This window comes from Lissotriton vulgaris, chromosome 2_1 (genome assembly GCF_964263255.1).
Source record: "Lissotriton vulgaris chromosome 2_1, aLisVul1.2, whole genome shotgun sequence".
NCBI classification, from domain to species: domain Eukaryota; kingdom Metazoa; phylum Chordata; class Amphibia; order Caudata; family Salamandridae; genus Lissotriton; species Lissotriton vulgaris.
Window position 1 is genome coordinate 685,963,694 of NC_141687.1, and position 22,054 is coordinate 685,985,747.

The 22,054-nt window shown below is 47.1% G+C and overlaps 1 protein-coding gene across 25 annotated transcripts in view; it reads left to right on the top strand.

Annotated features, from left to right (window-relative positions):
• The window catches only part of PPFIBP2 (PPFIB scaffold protein 2), a 1,093,831-nt gene that overhangs the window by 1,046,913 nt on the left and 24,864 nt on the right, over window positions 1-22,054 (top strand). For all 25 annotated transcript variants that reach the window (XM_086955895.1, XM_086955898.1, XM_086955897.1 and 22 more), the window contains 3 exons: window positions 10,815-10,965; window positions 11,137-11,248; window positions 16,569-16,657. In XM_086955895.1, the coding sequence (XP_086812021.1) occupies window positions 10,815-10,965; window positions 11,137-11,248; window positions 16,569-16,657 (352 nt within the window). The remainder of the gene's footprint in view (window positions 1-10,814; window positions 10,966-11,136; window positions 11,249-16,568; window positions 16,658-22,054) is intronic.

The following is a 22,054-nucleotide window of genomic DNA, read 5'->3' on the forward strand; positions in this document are numbered from 1 at the left end:
CCGATGCCAGGTGGAGCTACCTGTTAGCTAAAGAGTAGATGGGTTGTGGACTTCCTGCTCGGCCGTCACCTACCTAGCCAGACATTGGGCAGACTTTCTTTCGCCTCGCCGTTGTATTCTCCCCCTGCCCTTTTCCCCTTCCCCCTACCCTTCTAAGCTCCATTTTTGTTGTCTTCCTATGCTCTTTAAAATGTTTTTCTTCTTTAACAGAGGCCTGCTATTTAGCCGTTGCCCGTGGATCTACCTGATAGCTAAAGAGGAGATGGGCTGTAGACTCCCCCCTAGGCCGGTACTTACCCAGCCGGACTTGGGCGAGACTTTTCTCCGTCTCGCCGTCATATCTCCCTCCTACCCCTTCACCCTAACCTTTTATGCTACATTTATCTAATCTCCCATGCTCTTTAAATGTTTTTCTAGTAACTTATGTAACCTGATAACTGATGTAATTTTGTAACTTCGTGGTACCTCACGTAAAGCGCTCTGATACTTTTGGGTCTAGCCAACGCTATATAAAACTCAATAAATGAATAAATACATTTCCAACACCGCTGGAGACTGCTTGTCTCGTAATCCCACCTGTGCTTCATCCCACGGCGCTTCTTAAGGCGCGCTGCAGTCCGGTAGCACGGGGATGCACTACTGGTGCCTTGGACATCTTTGCTGGGGCCATTATATTACTTGTAGGTGACCTGCTTTGCTCTGCTACCTTTACAGCAATTACCACCACTCAAGGAGAGTACTGACAGTCGTTGCCGACAGAGCTGGGGATGGCTTGTTCCAGAATCCCCCTGCGGACCCACCTGTGCCTCATCCTATTGCGTGTCTTAAGGCGCACTGCAGTCCCGCAGCGCAGGACATGTGCAGGCAAACCCCGGGCCAAGGGCAGGCCCATCCTGCACCCGTCATTGCTAGGAACAGGCGGGCCACCCCCCTTGGATTCTCTCTTCTGCATTCCTGGTCCGCCCAGCAGGACTTAGCTTATTGGGAACTGCAGTCCTTAGGTTTGGAGGTTCTAAGTCCAAACTAGTGGCACCCTGGAAATGTATCCTCATGAACAAGGGAGCACCTATAGAGGACTTTGCGGAACTGACTAGTGGCAAATTGCTGTAGTTTTGAAGTGATTGGTTCGTATTCAATTTAATAAAATTTGGAACGCAGGCCTCTTATCACTGCATGGTCGTTTAGCTTCTTGATTGTTATTTTGCCCGAGTGGTTCCCTTAGAGCACCAACTATGGGTAAAAGGAAAGGCCCTGCCGCAAAAGACCCCACGAGGTGCCACTATGGAGGTATTGTTGACCACTGACCCTCAGGGCCGGTCACCCCACGCACCAAGCTCACTCCTCCTGGTGAGAGCTTAGTGTGCCCCCGCTGCTGCCAAGGGCCGCCACTGCCCGTTTGGTGCTCCAGGCGCGCTCCAGGCCTGTTCGCTGCTCCCCGGCTCCAGCGGTGCCCCTGGTCCCCGGACGCTGCTCCTAGCTGTGCCCCGCCTGCGCTGCCTGCTCCTTCCTCCCCCTGCCACTGAGCGCCACCGTGTCTCCGTTTGTTTAGGCTTCTCTGCCTGTGTTTTTCCCCGTCGCTACTAGCTTCTTTTTTACAGCCTCTTCCCCCGTTGTCCCCTGCCCCCGCTGAGACCAGCCCCTGCCGCGTTTTCCCGCCACCTCCCCGCCGCTGCCCCCCTGCGGCCCCGCCCACTCCCCTGTGTCGCCCACCAATTCGCCGCCCCGCTCCCGCCTCCCAGCTGCTCCTCCCACGCTCCACCCCCCCACTCTCCACTTATGGCAGAGTGGCAAACGCGCAGCGTTGACGCGCAGCGGGCGCGCCAAAGGTAAGCCCGTTCGCGCCTGGACTGCGCCCAGCACCCGAACCCCTGGCCCCCGCGGACCCCAGCCCACCCGCCGGACGTACGCCGCCGCCACCCTCAACGCACTCAACACCGGCCGAATCCCGGGATGCTACCGAGCCACCCCGAGACGCACCCACGGACCCTTCAGCTGCCGCTCCTGCAAGTTCGCCTGCACCCGGACCTGCACTACACCAGCACTCGCCAAGCCGAGCACCAGCAGCAACCACCTCAAGTTCATCCTGCTCAACACCCGCTCCGTCCACAGACACGCCGTCCAACTCTGGAACCTCCTCGACACCACAGCTCCTGACGTTGCCTTCCTCACGGAAACCTGGATGAACGCCTCCTCAGTGCCCGACATCGCCATCGCCATCCCAGAGGGCTACAAGATCACCCGGAGAGACCGCGACAACCAGACTGGAGGAGGCATCGCCATCATCCACAGGAACACCATCCGCATCACGACCAACACCGACGACACCCTGACTACCGCCGAACACCAGCACTTCCAGATCCACACCGACCCCAAGACCACCCTCAGAGGTACCCTGATCTACCGACCCCCGGGACCACGCACTCAATTCAACGAAGACATCGCCGACTTCATCAGCCCGCACGCCCTCCCCTCCACCGACTACATCCTCCTCGGGGACCTCAATTTCCACCTGGAGAACAACAACGACCGCAACACCACCTCCCTGCTTGACAACCTCGCCAACCTCGGACTCAAGCAGCTGGTGACCACTCCCACCCACCTCGCTGGACACACACTCGACGCCGTCTTCTCATACAGCAAAGACATCACCTTCAGCCACGCCACCGGACTCCACTGGACGGACCACAGCTGCGTCCACTTCAGCTTCAGAAGGACCACGACCCACCACCACCAGCAACAGGTTGCACGAAGAAGCTGGAACAAGATCACGGCCGACCAACTCGCCGCATCCCTGAGCCAGCACCCTCCCGCCGGTATACACCCGTTACAACGCATCTTTTACTCCGCACTACCATTACAACGCGACTTTTACTCCGCATACCATTACAACGCATTGCGCTGGGGGGCACTCTAGGATAGGGAATAAGTATAATTTACTATCCAACACCTTCCCTAGGGTCCACGGGGACTGGAGTTAGAATAGTAAATTATACTTACCACTATCCAGCACCTCAAAGCGCTATGCGTTGTAATGGTATGCGTTGTAAAAGTCGCGTTGTAACGGTATGCGGAGTAAAAGTATGCGGAGTAACGTCATGCATCCCCCTCCCGCCAGCTCAGCGAACCCCAGCCAGGCCGCCGACAACCTCATGAAGTGGATAAGCAGCTGCGCAGACGACCTCGCCCCACTGAGGACCCCGCCCAGCAGACCCGGCAGCAAGAAGGCCCCATGGTTCACCGACAAACTCAAGAGCTCCAAGAAGAACTGCCGAGCCCTCGAGAGAGCCTGGAGAGGAGACCCAACACCGGACAACATGACTACCCTCAAGCACGCCACCCAAAAGCACCATCAACTGATTCGCGCCACCAAGAAAACAGCATTCAAGGAACGACTGGACAACAACGCACACAACAGCAAGGAACTCTTCAACATCGTGAAAGAGCTCTGCAACCCCAACGCCGGAATCAACGACATCACCCCATCGCAAGACCTCTGCAACTCCCTCGCCTCCTACTTCCACAACAAGATCGCTGACATACACAACAGCTTCAGCACACAACCAACGCTCCTCACGACCGCACCAACGCCCCCCACCACCACCCTCAGCGCCTGGTCCCCAACCAACACCGAAGGCACCATCCGCATAATGAACTCCATCCACTCCGGATCTCCTACCTACCCCTGCCCTCACCACGCCTTCAACAAGGCCGACGCTGTCATCGCACCACACCTGAAGGACATCATCAACATCTCCTTTGACACCACCACCTTCCCTGAGAGCTGGAAGTACGCCGAACTCAGCGCTCTACTAAAGAAACCAACAGCGGACCCCACCGAACTCAAGAACTACCGTCCCATCTTGCTCCTCCCGTTTCCAGCCAAAGTCATCGAGAAGACAGTCAACAAGCAGCTGGCCGCCTTCCTCGAGACGAACGGATCCCTCGACCCCTCCCAGTCGGGCTTCAGGGCCAACCACAGCACCGAGACCGCCCTCATCGCTGCCACCGATGACATTCGTGCCCTGCTTGACAACGGAGAGACAGCGGCCCTCATCCTCCTGGACCTCTCCGCGGCATTCGACACCGTCTGCCACTGCACCCTGGTGGAGCGCCTCAGCAACGTCGGAATCCAGGAGAAGGCACTGGAGTGGATCGTCTCCTTCCTCGCCGGAAGGACCCAGAGAGTCCGCCTACCACCGTTCAGATCAGAAGCCACGGAAGTCATCTGCGGCGTCCCTCAGGGCTCCTCGCTCAGCCCCACCCTCTTCAATGTCTACATGAGCCCCCTGGCGGCCATCGCACGCCAACACAACCTCAACATCATCTCCTACGCCGACGACACACAGCTGATCCTATCCCTGACCAACGACCCCGCCACCGCCAGAGCCGACCTACACGAAGGGATGAAACACGTAGCCAAATGGATGATGACCAGCCGCCTGAAACTGAACTCAGACAAGACGGAAGTCCTCATCCTGGGCCCCTCACCCTCCGCCTGGGACGACTCCTGGTGTCCCCCTGCCCTGGGCGCCGCACCCAAACCAACAGACCACGCACTCAACCTGGGCTTCATCCTGGACTCCTCCCTCTCCATGACCAGACAAGTCAACGCCGTCTCCTCGTCCTGTTTCAACATCCTGCGCATGCTACGCAAGATCTTCCGGTGGATCCCTACCGAGACCAGGAAGACGGTCACCCAGGCCCTCGTCACCAGCCGCCTGGACTACGGCAACGCCCTCTACGCCGGAACCACTGCCAAGCTCCAGAAGAGACTCCAGCGAATCCAGAACGCCTCAGCCAGACTCATCCTCGACATCCCCCGACGCAGCCACATCTCCGGTCATCTGAGAGGCCTGCACTGGCTCCCCATCAACAAGAGAATCACCTTCCGTCTCCTCACCCACGCACACAAAGCCCTACACGACCAAGGCCCGAGTTACCTCAACAGCCGCCTCAACTTCTACGCTCCCACACGCCACCTCCGATCAACCAGCCAAGCGCTCGCCGCCGTCCCTCGCATCCGAAGATCCTTCTCCCACCTGGCCACCAAGACCTGGAACTCCCTCCCGACCCACCTCCGCCTGACCCAAGACCACCTCGCCTTCAGGAAGCAGCTCAAGACCTGGCTGTTCGAGCAGTAGCGGACCCCCCCTCCCGAAGCGCCTTGAGACCCTCCGGGTGAGTAGTGCGCTATATAAATGCAATGATTGATTGATTGATTGATTGAATGATTGATTAATTGACCCACACTCTCCCAGTAGTCCCTAAAGAAATATAGCTTGTGGAAAGAAGGCTATAATTTACTAGGAGAGTCCCCTGTATTCCACTTCAAGCCATTCCTCACCAAGGGTGACCCTCAGGAGGGGTGGGGGGTGTGGGGAGGGAGTGTGGGGAGGCAGGGGCGTGAGTGCAACAGGTTGCTGTCTGAGGATCCTGTAACAGCTATTACCATGTTAATTGTTAAACGCTCCTCTTGCCTGTCCCACAATTTGAAAATCCGGGAGAAAACTTTGGACCCAGGGAACCTTGCCACTTCAGGGGCATCCAGGGTTGATCCTCTCCTGTCTGACCAAGCAGTGGGGTGCACATGTAGTCAGAACTTAATTAACAAAGTCATGGAGGTGTTGTGGAACAAATTGGTTCCTAAACTGGCTAGGCTAACTTCCTTAGAAGCTAGAGTGTAGGAAATTCTATCGCACCTCGAGGCGAAGGTGCCTCGGGCCAAGCAGACACCCGCCCTTATCCAAGCCAAGTTGGAGGTCTAAGCCTCAGGAGACATTAATCTTCTTCTCAATTCCCTCGTCCCGCTAGGGGCTCCTCCAAGGTCTGCGAGAGATTGCGAGGAGCTTACCAAAGGCCTCACTAATGCCGCCACGTACACTGGAGACTCTTGATCTGCCTCCTTAGACAACCCCTTATGTTGTTGTTCTGAGGAACGTTATGCCAGTCAGTCAAAATACTCTTTATTCGATTTTTGTTAAAATCATAAAAGGACAACATACAAATACAGTTTAAAACATCAATTGATCTAGTTACTGAATTATATCATGTTAACTTGATTTTTCCAAAAATTACAAAAGTTAAAAGTTTTTACAGTAGTTAAAAATCTCCATTTAAAACCAAGTTTGGATTAAAATAAGGCTTTCTTAGGTAATCTTTTCTTCCTTGATCTGAATGCAGCTGTTAAATAACAGGCAACACTGAACATAATATGGGTATCTGGTAACATTTGAAGAAAGCTGGCCTTATTTGAATGAAGCCAGCAGCCCTTAAGACAGGAAGTAAATATTTTACCCTCTCCCTAGTGTAGAAACCACAGAAAAATGTAAAATGGAGGGTGTCTTGTACTGAGAACTGATCACAATTACAGGGTGGTCGTTATGCATTTACCAAAGATCCTCTTCCTATCCCGCTCTAAAGAACAAAGTGACGCATTAGTTCATGCAGTGCATTCCGGGAGGAGGAGGTATTCATCATGCTATCATTATGGCCCATAGAGTATGTGGGGTAGGTTGAGATCTAGTCTGGGGATTGGGTGGTGGTCAATTTCAAACGCTATGACCAGCAGAGCATTGTTGCTCTTCCCTTAGGGTTTTTCTACAAACCAGAAAGGGTTGCTCGCTCATATGGATATCTACATTTTCAGACCCAGGGCAGTTGTGGCAGTGCCCGACCAAGAACAAGGCAGCCCTCACAACCAGGCTTGTTGAATCGAGTGATTGACAGGCTGCAATTCCCTCTCCCCCCTCACCCCCCTATTAAACTTAACTTAGGGCTTGAAGTTCCTGTGTACTCTTCTGTATCTCCTGTTGCAGGCCCCTTAGCCATGGCCACCCCAGCTCTGATTCCAAGGGCCCTGAGGATTGTGTCCTGGAACATCGCAGGGCTTTCCGTAACATTTTCCGATCCTACTTGGGTCAAGGTTGTAACATCTTTCCAGATCGTTTGTTTGCAGGAAACCTGGAAGGTGAACAACAGGTTTTTCCTGGAGGGCTACAAGACATATTTCCTGTCCACGCTGCCTGCAGCCTCGGGCAGGACCAATGAGGGCATGATTATTTCTGTTGCCATAGAATTCTGTGGGCAGGACGTTAACCTGGACAAGAACTTGAGGGTATTGCAGGGGCTGAAGTTATCTCTTGCAGAAGCTCCCACTTTACTTCTGATAAATGTTTATACTGATAAAAGATGCCCAGATGGAGTCTCCAGTCTCCACAGCTTGAGCAGGGCCCGACTGCTCTGGGGAATTGGATGGGAGACCTGGTCAGGGGATGATTGTGTTAGCGGGGGATTTTAACTAACTTCTATGTGAATATCCTTTACTGCCAGAGGACATCAGGCCAAGGTGTACACTATTCGAGGGACTTCAATTCACTCATTCCAAGGAAGGTCAAGAACTGGGTGATAATGTAGCCTCCCATAACCTGGTATTTACATCGGAAAAGTTGGTTAGCTCATCTAAACATAGTGTTGCTCCTACATTTAAGCAGAGGGGCTGTGCTTCCATTATAGACTTTATTATTAGTTCAGCCCCCTTATTTTTGCACATCACCAATTTTGATGTTTCCCCTTTAGCGATCACAACCCCCTTCTCCTGAAACTGGAAGGCTATAGGGACATCACTCGCTCAAGGGGAGGGAGTACTAGAGGGTTTATTCCTGTGGATCAAGGTAAATAAATGAACTGGGCCCGGCGACCCGACGCCTTTTAAGGCATCCCTTTCCTCCCATGTGTTCCACGAGCAAGCCACCTGCCTGGATGCAGCTCCCCCTGATAGGATATTTTGCAAGCCAGTGCAACAAGGCTAAGAATCTATTGACATCCCCGCTAACTCAAGCAAGTAGGCAAGACTCGAAATGGTTTGACAGGGAATGCTCCAAGCATTTGCGGTTATTGAAGTCCGCTCTGGAACAGGTCGCCAAAGACAGGTAGTGACTAGTATGCCTGCTTAAAAGCTGTCAATATATACACGCAAGGCTAATCTCCAGGCCCTAGCTTGGAGGGAGTTCATGCAAGCCAGTGAAACCAGGGACTCCTCTCTTTTCTTGAAGGTAGTGAACAAACCCTTCTTTTCAGATGGGTCAGGACCAGCTATTGACATCCATATATCTGAACAACAGTGACAGGACCACTTCATAAGGGTCTATAACTTTGGTCAGATAGCAGATAAGGAAAGAGTGGGAACAAGAGTGATGGGGCTTACTCCCATGGTTTTTATCCTTGAAGAGGTTATTTTAGGTATTAATACCCTTACAAGACATAAAGCTCCCGGTCCTGATGGAATTTCCACAGACCTTCTGTGCCTGGATGTTGAGGTATGGGGCCTTCTTGTGACCCAGGAACTAAAGGTTGTCACTCATCGCTCCTGGCCTTCCGCGATGGTAGTGCCCCTGTTCAAGAAGAGGGAGCAGGACGACCCTCAATGCTATCACACTATCTCCTTGATTGACGCAGTTGTAAAGGTCCTTGGGATTGCCATGCTTAACAGGATGATGGATTGATCAGATGCTAATGGCATTCTGACGGAAGTCCAGTACGGTTTTAGGCCAGGACGGTCAACGTCTGACCAATGTTTGAACCTTTATTTAATTATCAATGAGTATACTGTTGCCCAACCAGAGAGCTTACATTCTGCTTTTATGGATCTATGTCCACATTTGATAGGGTCAACCAAGCTAAACTGTGGGCCTTGTTGATAGAATTAGAATTGGGACCCAATAAGTGCAGCTGTTGGAGGATTTACATATTAATACCTCAGTACACTTCTTGCATGATGCTGGCACCACTAGGCCCTTTCTCACAAGACGGGGGTGTGGAAGGGGTTCATCCTTGTACCATTTTTGTTCACCCTATATGCTAAAAGGCTTGAGGAGAAGCTTCTGGAAGTTCATGTCAATGTCCCCTAGGTAGGCACACGGCAGCTCCTGGTGTTATATACCGATGATGCGGTTTTATCATGTGGTACTTTTCAATGCCAAGAATAGCTGGCAGGAGAATTAAAGAGCTTATTAAAAGAGCTGGGGCTTTGGCTTTCTTTGTGCAAAGGTTGGGTTCTTGGTCTCTGCAAGTCTTGCTTAAAGTCTATATGGTGAAGATTGTATCACAGGTCCGCTATGGGAGCAAGTAATGGGGTTGTCAATACCGACTCCATCCAAACAGCGGAAACCCTTTTTCTAAAATGTTTGTTACAGGTACTACAAGTTACACCAGCTTGGTCTAAACATGCGGAGCTTGAAGTTAGGTTCCCTGCTGACCTAGTGGCCCTTAGCCCTGTACTTAGCTGGGTAAAAGTTTGGACCAGACAGGAACTCAAGCTAAACAGACTGATCCTCTCTGAATGTTTGGCACTGGATGGAGCGTCCATAATCCTTTGGATTGTCTACATTAAGTCGATACTCACAGCCCTAGAGAGAGCTGATGCTTTTTGACCCCTCATGCTCTGAGACCCCGTGATTTACAGATAACTAAGTCCTTGTTTTGTGAGCGGGTTTTGTTAAATCGTGAAGGGGCAGAAATGTTGAAACCATCAGTGAGGGCCCATATATTGTTAAAGGCTGTTCAGGGCATGGAACAATACTTGGTTCAGGTAAATAGTTAGCACGTTCGATTCCTCTTGCCAGGTTTCGTTTTAATCAAATTCACCATTTACTGCCAACACTCATGGGTTGAGTGCACCCTCGCAATAGGTCCCTGCAGGACAACCCTACACTTCATGTTTTGCAATGACTACAGTTGGCCCAGAAAGGGGTTTCTGTTGCCATTGTTGAGATCTTGGAATTTTACACAAGTATGCCCTACCCTAACCCTTATGTTTTTAAAACTATACTCCACAATGAATATGTTTTATCTGCTGCATCGAGTTTTTAACCAGCAGACTTGGCACCTAGATGCTCGAGACCTGACTGATGCCTGCATGTACATAGCGGATATTGCATTTTTAATCTTTTTCTTGCAATGTATTTTTTTCTGCTCTTTGAATTTGTGTTATTTATACAATTGTTACTGTATTGTATGCTGCTCTTTTTTGGTTGCTTTGCTAGACCGAAATAAGATTATATGAATGAATTAAATTGTTACTCACCCGTTGCCCCCTTCTAAACCCTCATGTAATTGGTCTCTTGCTGCTAATTATGAAAAACAACTTCTGGTTAAAGGTATTGAAAATCATTTGAGTTCTGTACTGCGAAAGTGAGCCTTTATAATTTGTTGAATTCACGTGTTAAGCAGTTTAACATTGGTCTCTTTCAGAATTGGATATGGATTAGAATTCACTGTAACATGCCAATAGACTTCTGATTTCTTGTAATGAACTGCAGCATAAATATACTACCATATATATCTCCATTTTAGAAAAGGAAAGTTAATTTCTATTGAAAGAGGTAAGAAAATTGTGAACTAAAAAAGCCGGGTACTTTTGTATTTTATTAAGCAGTAGTTGAAATTCTGTTCAGTGGCCTGTCTCATATTGTCGGCTGGATTTGAGAGCAGGTATTGTCACACAAAGAAACTGGGGTCATTTATTATAGTTAAGCACCTATGGAGCTTTAGATAAAAAGTGTGAAATCCGGTACCAACTAGACTGTAATAAGGAAGTTGGATACATATTTTTGATCTACTTATTGCAGGCTTCTGTGCGTTAAAATACCATAAATTATTTTTAACAAGCTAGAAATTATACATTCCTTTCTGGGATACCTCATTTTATGGCTACAGTTAGATTCTTGCAGATGTATTATGTTTTGTGTCACATTTATACCAACACATAATTTTGAATGTATTTTCTTGAAAACATGTTGTTCTTTGGTCTTTTTTAGTGATCCGAATGCACCATTTTCACAGTGGAGCAATGAACAAGTGTGCAGCTGGCTGGAGGACTTTGGCCTTGTTCAGTATGTCATGTTTGCGAGGCAGTGGGTGAGTTCCGGGCACACACTGTTAACAGCAACACCTCAAGACTTGGAAAAGGTGAGAAGTAATGCACTCCTCAACTACTGCCATCCACCTGTTTAAAATAGACCTCTCAAACTGTTGTTTTGGCTGCTCTCATGCCGTATGGCCTTAGTCATAAGTCTGACATCTATCTAGTGCTTGTAAAGTAAAACTTTGAATCTCCTTTCTAAATCTATCAAATTACAGGAGTTGGGCGTGAAGCATCCGCTGCACAGGAAGAAGCTACAGTTAGCGGTGAAGTCTATAAATACAAAACAGGAAGAGAAGTCTGGTCAGCTGGATCATATGTGGGTAACACGTAAGTGACAACAAAAACTCTTTTACTGTACATTTATTGCGTTAAAAAATATACAATACCCTTCAATTATTAACTACAGTGTGCAAACACGGTATGACATACTACGATAGATGCATGAATCAGATACTGATACAAACTGTTAGTGACATATGTAAACAGATGCCGAAATTGCTCTTGTATATATATTCTGATTAGTTCAAGGTGTACTATGACAGTATTGCTGCATGACACGCTCTGGGCAATTAAAGGTACACATACAAAACAATTTACATAGCCGTCTTAATCTGCTTCATAAATTATTTTGAAGCTTGCTTATATATTTATTGTATTTTTTTAAATAATTTAAGATTGAATTATGAATAGATAATAGTTTCATTTTGGTACCAATTTTCAATTGAAAAATAACAGCTAAGATATACTGTTGTTGAAATAGTTTAGATGTGCACATACATAATTTCTTTTACACATTCCGACTACTGAAGAAACAGAACTTGGTTGACCAGTATTGCCTATTTCCTGTCAGCTTTGCACTACATGAAGGCAGAATTCTAAATGACTTCTAAAGCTTCAGCATTGATTTGAGCACCTGCTCTACGCAGCTAGTATTATGTTTTTTGTAACCCTTGTTATCCGCCAATAAGGTGCAAAATAGCCTTTCCCTGATATCATAACACGTATTCCAGACACATACTGCATATCAAGTAGAGTTTTCTGTGTGAATACAATTTACATTACCTCTTTGTCCGTCTTCCTGACCCAGTCTTCACAAAGGGAGTAGTTCCCCTGCTCCACAGAAACATATTATCTAGCAACATTAAAAAGTTCCCTCAAGATGACCTCCACATCCCAGCATGTAGGAAAGGAGGAACTTGGAATGATCACGTCCTAAATGTTTTTTGCTTCTGTCAAATCTTTAGTTAAGTACTATATATCTTTATATTACTGATATTTAATTTGCTTTTCTTCCTTTAGAGACTTGCTATAGCAGACTCTTTATTTGGATTTGTCGTTCTACCCTGTTTAGTAGCCGTAGACCTTAAGCCATATTTTTGGGTTAGATTGCCAAGTGCTCTATCTCCCTTATTCTTGTACTGTGTGTTCTTTTTATGAAACTTGAAATGTTTCATGTGATTTTTTTTTTTATTGGCTTGCAGTGAGTGCGACACTCGGGACACTAACTGGTTCCAAAATGGAGGCTCCCGCAAGATTTAGGGAGGCACACTGCATAGTTTCTCTAGAAAGGAAGGGAATAAGGAAGTGCAGGTGTTCCTGGTCAGAGTGTTCTGGCTATGCTGTGCTGGCAGGATGGAAGAGCAACTGTGATCGTTTTAATGCAGTCCTTTCTGTTTGCAGCCCTTCAACAAATGATTGAAGCAGCTGTTGAAGCTGCTTCCCGGGCCAGGGAAGAAGCTTATCCTCGATCTCCAATGTTTCCTAGAGTCCAGCAGAAAGTGAATCACAATGAGGACTCTGACCCTGATGAAGAAGAAAATAGGGGCTGTTTTGTCCAAGTAGCCTAGCTTATTGAACTGTTTCACCATGTAAGGGAGAATTTGGGGTTCCTTACACCGGTGGCACAGGTAGATAAAGAACTAAATACCTGTGCCCTGACCCAGGATCTTTCACTTTGCATAGTGCAGTATACAGGGTACTTTTTCACAAGTGGAAAGACAATGATAAAACTGCTTTTAATAGATTCCTCTCCAAACGCTATCCACTGCAGGGAGTTCTGAGGAATTCTCACTTTCAGTGAAGATAGATAATGTGATGGCTGAGCTCACTTTCCGAGGCACGGTGGTTTCTGAGGATGCTCCCTCATCCGATCAGGTGGGTAAAAAGGTAGAGGAATCCATCAAGAGGGCCTATGTGGCTGACAACTTTTCTGTTAGGGCAAACACATACACCACTTATATAGTCCAATCTCTTCTAAAGGGCTTTCAGGCATTGGTCCGCTTGAATGAAAGGGCAGATATTTCTCGCTTATCTATAATGGAGCAACAGGTCCAGTTCGTATTGGATGTGTCTTTTGACAATATTATGTGCGTCTGTGTCTGCATCAGGTGCTTCCATTGCAGCTTAGTGCCATATTTGGATGCGCACCTAGAAAGCTGACGCTAACCAGAAATCTATTCTAATAAAGTTGCCTTTTGAAAGTTCTAAGATTTTCTGCCACCAATTGAAAGATATGGTAAAGAGATACATTGGAAAAAGAAAATGGAACAGCCTCAAGGGGTAAGGGATTTGATTATCTGAGAGTGTTTGGTCCAAACTCTTGCAAAGGTACAGCCCTTTAGAGGTAGGGATTGTAGCAGAGGATACCCCTACTTCCAAAACGTCCCAGTATTAACCTCCAACCCCCCTTAAGTATGACTATGTATCGCTTCCTCTGAGAGGTTGCTCCATTTCTCCAGTTGCAATGGGCAAAACTCAGTTCTGGATGCACACAAGAGGTGTCAGATGGAGACTTCATCCAGTTCTTTAGCCTCCCAGCACCCATTTTCCATCCAACCCATCTGCCATGAGTCCTGATGCAATGCAATGCTCTCCTTTCAGCAATTCAGCTGCTTCTGGAGATATCCATAATTTCAAGGGTACAATTACAGGAGACATACGTTGGATTTTACTCCATACTCTTTCTGGTTCAGAAAGCTTGTGGGGACTTCAAAGGCATGACAGTCCCATTCCTCACAATCCATTTAAGATGGTAACTCTACAGAGCCTATTCAACTGATCAAGCAGGAGGGCTTCCTAGATTCCTAGGATATGTTAAATGTGTATCTACAGAAATATCTTCGCTTCGCTGTAGAAGGGTGTTCATTATCAATTTCGAATCCTTCTGTTGGCATCCTCCGCTCCAAGAGCTCTTATGAAGTTCTTGCCCCCCTGCGTAGGTTTTGCATATGACTGACTAATTGCTTCTCCTTTTTTTCCTAAGACATTGGAGCATGTTCAGCAAGATTGCAATTTTCTAACAGATTTCGGCCTCCTACTCAACTACAAGAAGTTCAGTCTTCAGGCCTCACAATTCCTGAAATTCACAGACTTGGGGGAGGTTTTTATCACAAGAAAGAGACAATCTTATCTAATTAGACATCTCTAGTCTCTTCCAGACTCCAAGGCTTCAGGGAGATTTTGGCTAAGAAACCAGGGAGAGATGGCCTCAACATTGGGATTTCCACCATGTGCTCGTCTTTATTTGTACACCTTGATGCACCATCTTTTTCATCGCTGGAGCCCGGTAAATGGAGTACTTTCAAGCAGTCTCAAACATCAAATTGGAGAGAGCTTGCTGTGATTTAGAGCATGGGCCTTTTCGAACTTCTGCTGTCTAGAACCATCCAAAAAGGCTTGGGCTGTAGATGCCCTTGCTGTTTCCTGGGCTCTGGGTCTTCTATACGGGCTTCTTCCGTTTCCTCTGATACACAGGGTACTCAAGATACAGGAGACTCATTCGCTGGTGCTTCTTGTACTTCTGCAATGGTCCAGGAAAACCCTGTGTCCCCTCTTCCTGGAAATAGAGCAGAATCATCACAGTAATTTCCCATTTATCCATTACCACTGAGAGTTCATCTTCTGATGCCACTTACCTGAGGCTGACGGTCTGGCACTTGAAAGATTAACTTTGGTGGCACATGGCTTCTCAATCGCGGTTTCTGAAAGTCTTCAGTTGTCGGGGGAAACGTCTACTCGTAGATCCTATAGTCATCACTGGAAATATTTTGAAACCTGGTGTGCAACTAAAAGGTTTTTCCTAGTACTTGTGACCCTGTTAAGTGCCTTGACTTCTTGAGGGGTGGATGTATGTTGAGTTTTGCAGTTTCAACTATCAGAGTCCAGTGGCATCTATTCAGGCTTTCAGAGGAACACCTGTCACCAATGTCGCTCCTCTGGCTTTTCGTTTCCTGAGGGGTTTCTTTCTATAGAGACCTGTTTCACATTATGTGGTTCCTTCTTGGGACCTTCGTTTAGTGCTCAGTTCATTAATCCTTCTCCTTTTGAGCCATCACATGCTGCAAATTTTAGATTTCCCTTGGCCAAGGTTTTATTCCTGGTGGCCGTTTGCTCAGGTCATAGGATGGTGAAATTAGTGTTCCTATGACTTTATAAAGATAAAATCATTCCCTGGCCAACCCCTTTTTTTCTCGCTAAAATGCAATCTGAATTCCACAGTGAGGAAGACATAGTCCACGTAGGAGGAACTACTGTGTACATTGGGTTTTCAAAGGGCAATTTTTATTTACTTGGAAAGAAAGAGTCCCTTTCAAAATGATTGTCTCACTATTTGTGTCATAGGTCTTCTCTGGGGGAGGCCTACGGCCCTCAACATTCACGCTTTCAAGGTGGATAAAATTAGCTATTTTGCAGTTGGTCTTCCCTCCATTACCTAAGGAAGACCAACGAGGGGTATGGCTTCCTCTTGGGCATTATTTAAGGTCACATCCCTTAGAGATGTATTTATTACTGCGACATGGGCTTCTCTGTACACCAACCAGTGTTTCTCATTACTAGCTCCAGTTGTGCAGCATTGCCGGACTTTATCATGTTTTATCTAATGTTCATGGTCTTTAATTTGTAAAGCATTTATTAGATTCAAGGGTGGTGCAACATAAGTGAAGTCATGTGAGTTTTATTCTTTCTTGCTCCAATCTCTAGGAACCAATACCCTTCTAATTGGGTTTAGGCTCCATTTATGAGGGCTGGGACAGGAAGACGTAGGAAATGGCCCGGTTATTTACCAATCTTAATGACTCCAGGTCTTCCAGTCCTAGTCCTGAGCCCCACCCTCCCACCTGCTTTTTCATAGTGACTGTTTCCTCCATATAGTTTTTCTTTTTAGCTTCGTATTTCAGGAAGTGACTATTCCAAGTTCCTACTTTACTGCATGCTGGTATATGGTGGCCATCTTGGGAGAGCGTTTTGACTTTGCTAGGTAATCTGTTCAGTTGAGCATTGGAACTGTTCACTTTGTGAGGACTGGAACTGAAAGACCTGGTCTCGGAGTAATGAAGATTGCTGGTAAGTAACCTGGTAATTTCTGAATCAATATGCTTTTACAGTTATCTGCATTTTAGTTTTCTATTCCAAAGGTGGAAAGAGGGGTTCCTGGATTGTGTACTTTAAATGTTTTTCTGTGTTATTTGAATATGCAAAATTAATTGACGTTAGTACCAAACAGAGCAATTTACTTATCCTGCTGTATTTAAACTTAAAAGTATTCTTTTAGATTGTTACTGGAGAGATGATGATTGCAAGATAAAATACAATTTTAACGGATGCTAGACAATTATGAGTTTACTGTGTTTATTGTTGATTTTTGTAGGATGGCTCGATGACATTGGTTTACCTCAATATAAAGATCAGTTCTATGAAGCAAGAGTTGATGGAAGAATGCTGCAATACTTAACTGTGGTAAAAAATAAACAAATTTAAGATTCTTTAATATTTCAAAAGTTACTGTTAAATCTTTTGATTGATAGGTTTAAGATTTTTAATCTATATTACTGCCTGGGTCGTGGTTTTATTCATACATTGGTTTCTGAAGCTAACCTACATCTCGGTCTAATGCATCAAGTTTATACCATCGATCATGTTTCTTTATCACTTTACTTCACTTATTTTGCTCAGTTGACCCAAACAGTTCTTTGGAGTATGCTCACATCTTCAGACTGAGATGATAAATGCAATGACAATAAAACAAGAAGCTCAAACTGCCTTTGACTTACTGATGAAGCATGTCCTTCTTTTTGGGTAGCGTCTTCAGGTGTCAGTAGTCTGGAATTTTTTTAGAGATAAAACTCGCTTGGAAATGTTAATTCAGCAATATTGAAGTCGCGGCATTAATAATTTGACAAAATGGTGTTATGATAGAACGGCAAAATTTTGCCTCCTAGTTTTCAATACTTGAGCAGGTGATCAGTGAGCAGAGTGCAGAAGAAAAATGCAACCTTAATTACTGCTCAGTTCCAAATGTGCACATAGCTTTAAAATACGTGCAAAGCTTATTTGTGCCATTTGTAGGCTTAACACGTACGATTCTTGCACCACTCCTAGAAGCATTATTGTATTCTAAACACGGCCCGCTTCGCGATGGTGGTGCTTGGTTCAACATTCTTTATAGGCACGCCCCCCCCATGACTTCCTTCTCTACTAATTCCTTCACTACCACCCTCCAACAGTGCCCTCGTCTCTCCATCGTCCCTCTTTCGCATACATTTCATGTTTTTGTAGGGCTACTTAGAGTTCACTTACACTGAGTTCTGTGATCTGCGTGGTACACACTGTTTACCGCAGGCACATTAACCCTGTGTGCTACGTTATTGTTAGAACTGGCTATTTCTGGTTGGCTAAGGCTGACGCCAAATGCTAGGCAGAAACCACCATTCTAGTCAGGGCAAGGGAGTCACACGCCAAGATAACTCCTGCTCACCCCCTTGGTAGCTTGGCACGAGCAGACAGGCTTATCCCGGAGGCAATGTGTAAAGTATTCGTGCACGCACACACCAGCAACAATATCCTAGACACACCACAAAAGGAACTCCACACAAGGATATATAAAAATAACTTTTGTATTGCAATAACACATCAGATAGTAATCACACAATATACATTGTGCAAACTGGCACGGGCAATATTCCCAAGGGATTATTTACACAGGACAGGGCCACGTGGGCGCCTGTCAGAATCAGCACTTAGTAGAAATAGCACTTCTAGAACATAGAATATAGGATATAAAATCACTGTAGCACAAATTAGCAAGTATAAATCACAACCAGTAACTACTGGTAACAGGTAAGTACCACCTACGCAACCCTAAACACCTTAGGAGAATGTCACGCAGGGAACCAGGACCTCACTAGAACCACCTGTACTATAAAGAACAACTTCCTAAGTATCACAATACATTTAGGGGTATAAGCAAGAACACATTACACATGATGCATCACAACATTCAGAGGTGTAGGGAAGGAAAACACATGATGCATAAAACATACATTCAGTGGTGTAATAACAGGGCACATCATGCTTCAATAACACATTCAGAGGTACCGGAGAAAACACATGATGCCTAAAACATTCAGAGGTGTAAGGAAGGAAAAACACATGAAGCATAAACCAACACATTCAGAGGTGTAAGAACAAGGAAGACACATGCAGCCTGATTCATCAAGCCGAAATCGGCTCGCAAAGGGCCAGATTCTGAGAATCTGGCCCTTTGCGAGCGCTATTTTTGCATTTGGGATTCATCATCCCAAATGCAAAAATCGGTAATAGCGATTTTGCAATTTTGCGAGGAATTACATTTAAGGAATCTCTATTTGAGATTCCTTAAATGCAATTCATCATCCATTTAAAAATTGCGAATTCGCAATTTCGGCCCGCTATTTACCGCGAGGTCAAACCTCGTGGTAAATAGCGAAAACTTGGAAAAATACTTTTAAAAGCATTTTTCTTAGTTGCATGTTGCACACATACATGTCCTTTAGACATGTGTGTGCGCAACACCTGTTTCAATTTGCATTTAAGGGGTGCTACAGGGTGTCCTTTAGACACACCTGGCACCCTTAAAATCGCTATCTTATTTGCGATTAGTTAATTGCTAATCGCAAATAAGGAATACTCCCCATTCATTCCTATGGGCCATTTGGCCCATAGAAATGAATGGGGAGTTATTCCTTATTTGCGATTAGCAATTTGCTAATCGCAAATAAGGAATCTGTAGGAATCGCATTTAATTTTGCGATTCCTACATGAATTCGTTTTGTGAGTCTGTAATAGCGATTCCTTATGAATCGCTATTTCAGACTCGCAAAACGGGTCTTTCATGAATCTGGCCATTTATGCATAAGAACATTGAGGTGCCAGACCACAACTCAATAGCGCAAAAACACATGATGCCCAAAAACATTCAGAGGTGAAATAAAACCACACAATTGCGCAAAACTTACATAAGCCACTACCTGTGGCAGTCCCTAGGCCAACTGGCCTTGTTGGGGCTAGGATGCCCTGTGTCCAAAAGTCAGGGGCCTAAACGGTGCACCTGCCCACTAATTGCTGGGCAGATGTGAATCAACCAAACTGCGCCAGGGCCCTCACTGGCCCTAGAACAAAAGCTGCGCCAAGCTGGAGCCACACAGACTCTGCAAATAACTGTGCCCCCTAAGAGCCCTCTCTGGGCTTGCAAAACAACAAGATGGGCAGGGAGCCTCTTGGGGCTCTAAAGCAGCCACGTGGGCAGGGCGCCTCGGGGCTCTAAACAAAGAAATGCCCCCACGAGCCTCTCTGGGCTTGTCAAACAACTATGCCGCTGTGAGTCACCCATGGCCGGTCTGAGCGTCTCAGGGCTCAACAAATAACTGGGGCGTCGTTGGAGCCCCCCTCCTGGGGACTCGTGGACAACTGTGTAAACCAAGAGCCTCTCTGGGCTCAAAAACAACCGCAAGGCCCCCGGAGACTCTCAGGGCTCCTCAACAGATATTCCCCCCTAGAGCCTCTCAGGGCTCTCATCTCACGCAATGCCCCGGCACCAAAGAGGCGGGATGGGCACCGGCAATGTGCCCCGACGCCCCCTCCTGTCACGCACTCACCGGGTCTCCTCTCCTGATGCGGGGCTCTCCTTTCTCCTGCTGCAGGGCTTCCCTTGCAGCACGGAGGCCTCGCGGCTCGGGCGGCCGGACTTCTCTCGCTCCCCGGGGCTCTCCCTTCACTCAGGAGCCCCGGGACGGACACGGCAGGCGGCTTCCTTCTTCCGGTGGCAGTGCGGGGCTCTCCCAGTCTCACGGGAGCCCCGCGCCATCTCCCGCCGTACTTCTTCTCTCTCCCCGGACTGCGGGGGCGGGACTTCCGGCTGGGCCGCGCTGCAATTGGCCAGCCGGCCAACCACTTCCGGGTCGTCGCGGGCAGCGCGGCGGCCCGTTTCAGGCCCTCGTAAGCTGGGGCTGAATTAACCGAGGAGTGGGCTCCCTCGAGTTCAAATATAAAAATAGCGGCCAGGTCCCTGGCAGGGTGGGCACCTGCCGGGGGACTAAATAATCGCAAATAAGCGAGGTGGGCACTCGCTGGGCAACCATAAGCAGGGTGGGCACCTGCAAAGCAAATAAAGCGCTCCCAGCTCTAGAGCAAAGAAAAAGCGCTCCCAGGCGCTAATGGGGGGGGCAGAGTCCATCAAGCCCCCAAAACAAGGACTCCCATAGCAAAGGGGTCCCAGCAGGCCTGGCAGGATAAGATGGAGCAACACAGCTCCCAGTAAGGAAGATCCATCAGCCTCTAAGTCCATCAGATATCCAGGGGCTGGGCAGGGCTCAGGGAGGCAAGCCTTCCCCTGAGCCCAAGCAGCAGCATGCCTCTGGCAGGATTCAAGTCAGAAACAAGAACATTTTGGAAGGGGACACAGCCCTTTTTTATACAGAGAAATCCTTTGTTTAGCAGGGTGCAGGCAGTGTGAGAACCAGCTAGAACTGGTTATAGGGAATTCCTTTCACTGGCCAGGCTAGGGACATCAGACGCACCCCAGGGGGTGGAGCCAGCATTGTGTGGGGAAAACCCAGCCTCATTCAGGACCCTCAAACTAGACGGTCAATCCACAAGCAGGCCCAGGCTCTCTCCTCCCCTCACATCAGCATGCTAAACACTCCATTCACCACCGGGGCAGACCGTCCCAGACTCTTGGAGCCAGGCTCACCAGCCAGCCTCAGCCAATCACACGCCAGACACAAATTACACAAATATGCCAACTTCTAAAAGTGGCACTTCTCCACTAGACACAATCATGCCGCATATACCGTTGCGCAGCATTCAATCTCACGAGTTCGCACATACCAAACTCGACCCTGCACTCCCCACACATCAGGAACTACCATGGGCATACATATTCCCCATTCATTCCTATGGGAGGGCAGGTCACTCTTACTACACACACAGAGAGCTCACGCACTTTACACTGTACCACAGTGAAAAAGTGCGCAGACACCAGGTCACAGAAACAGGCTAGGAAAAAGCAAAAAGTCTCAGGGTAAGCCTGCCAAAAGTTATGATCTGTCTAAACAGCCACTAGACAACATTTCGATCTCTCTCCAGCAGGAACATTATTCACCAGAGTTATCTTGACATTTTTATCGTTGCCAATAAACTGCTAGACACACAAGATATTTTGCAGCACTGCTTTTAACCCTATAAGTTATTTTAAACAGAATATTCTCGAAAGAATTCTCCTGTTCCCAGTCAGCTGTATGCAGATTAGTAGCATTGGACAAAATCCCTTACATGAAACATGTAAGTAAAACATTTGGATAGATCTTTGGTCTGAACATTGCCTACATGATTGATCACTTGCTTTCAAAGCTTATTTGAAGTGTTCACAATAAAATTCTAAACAAATGCATGAACTCACTATAAAAGAGGTTGCAAAGCATGGGTCTATCCAACTGTTTAGGATGTTCTTACCCATTTTTGAAGGGGCAAAAATACGCCTATTTGCATTGATGGTGAAACTGATCTTTTACCTCTTCCGGAATATAGTATGACATCACAGCAAGTGATAACACAGTGTGGAAGATATGTGTATGTCATATGGTGTAAACCTTTCACCACTTTAAATCACGTTGGTTTACATTGACCATCTATCAGAACAGATAATATGTTTTGGTATGTTGCATTGGTACAATTAGGATTTGCTTTCATAGTATCAGTGTCTGTGTTGGTGTTATGGAGGTTCTGAGTTCTTCACAGTAATAATCAGTGATGAAAATGGTGAGGTATATTTCTGTTGGATGATAGTTTCGCTTTTATGATGGCTGCGAGACGCTGATG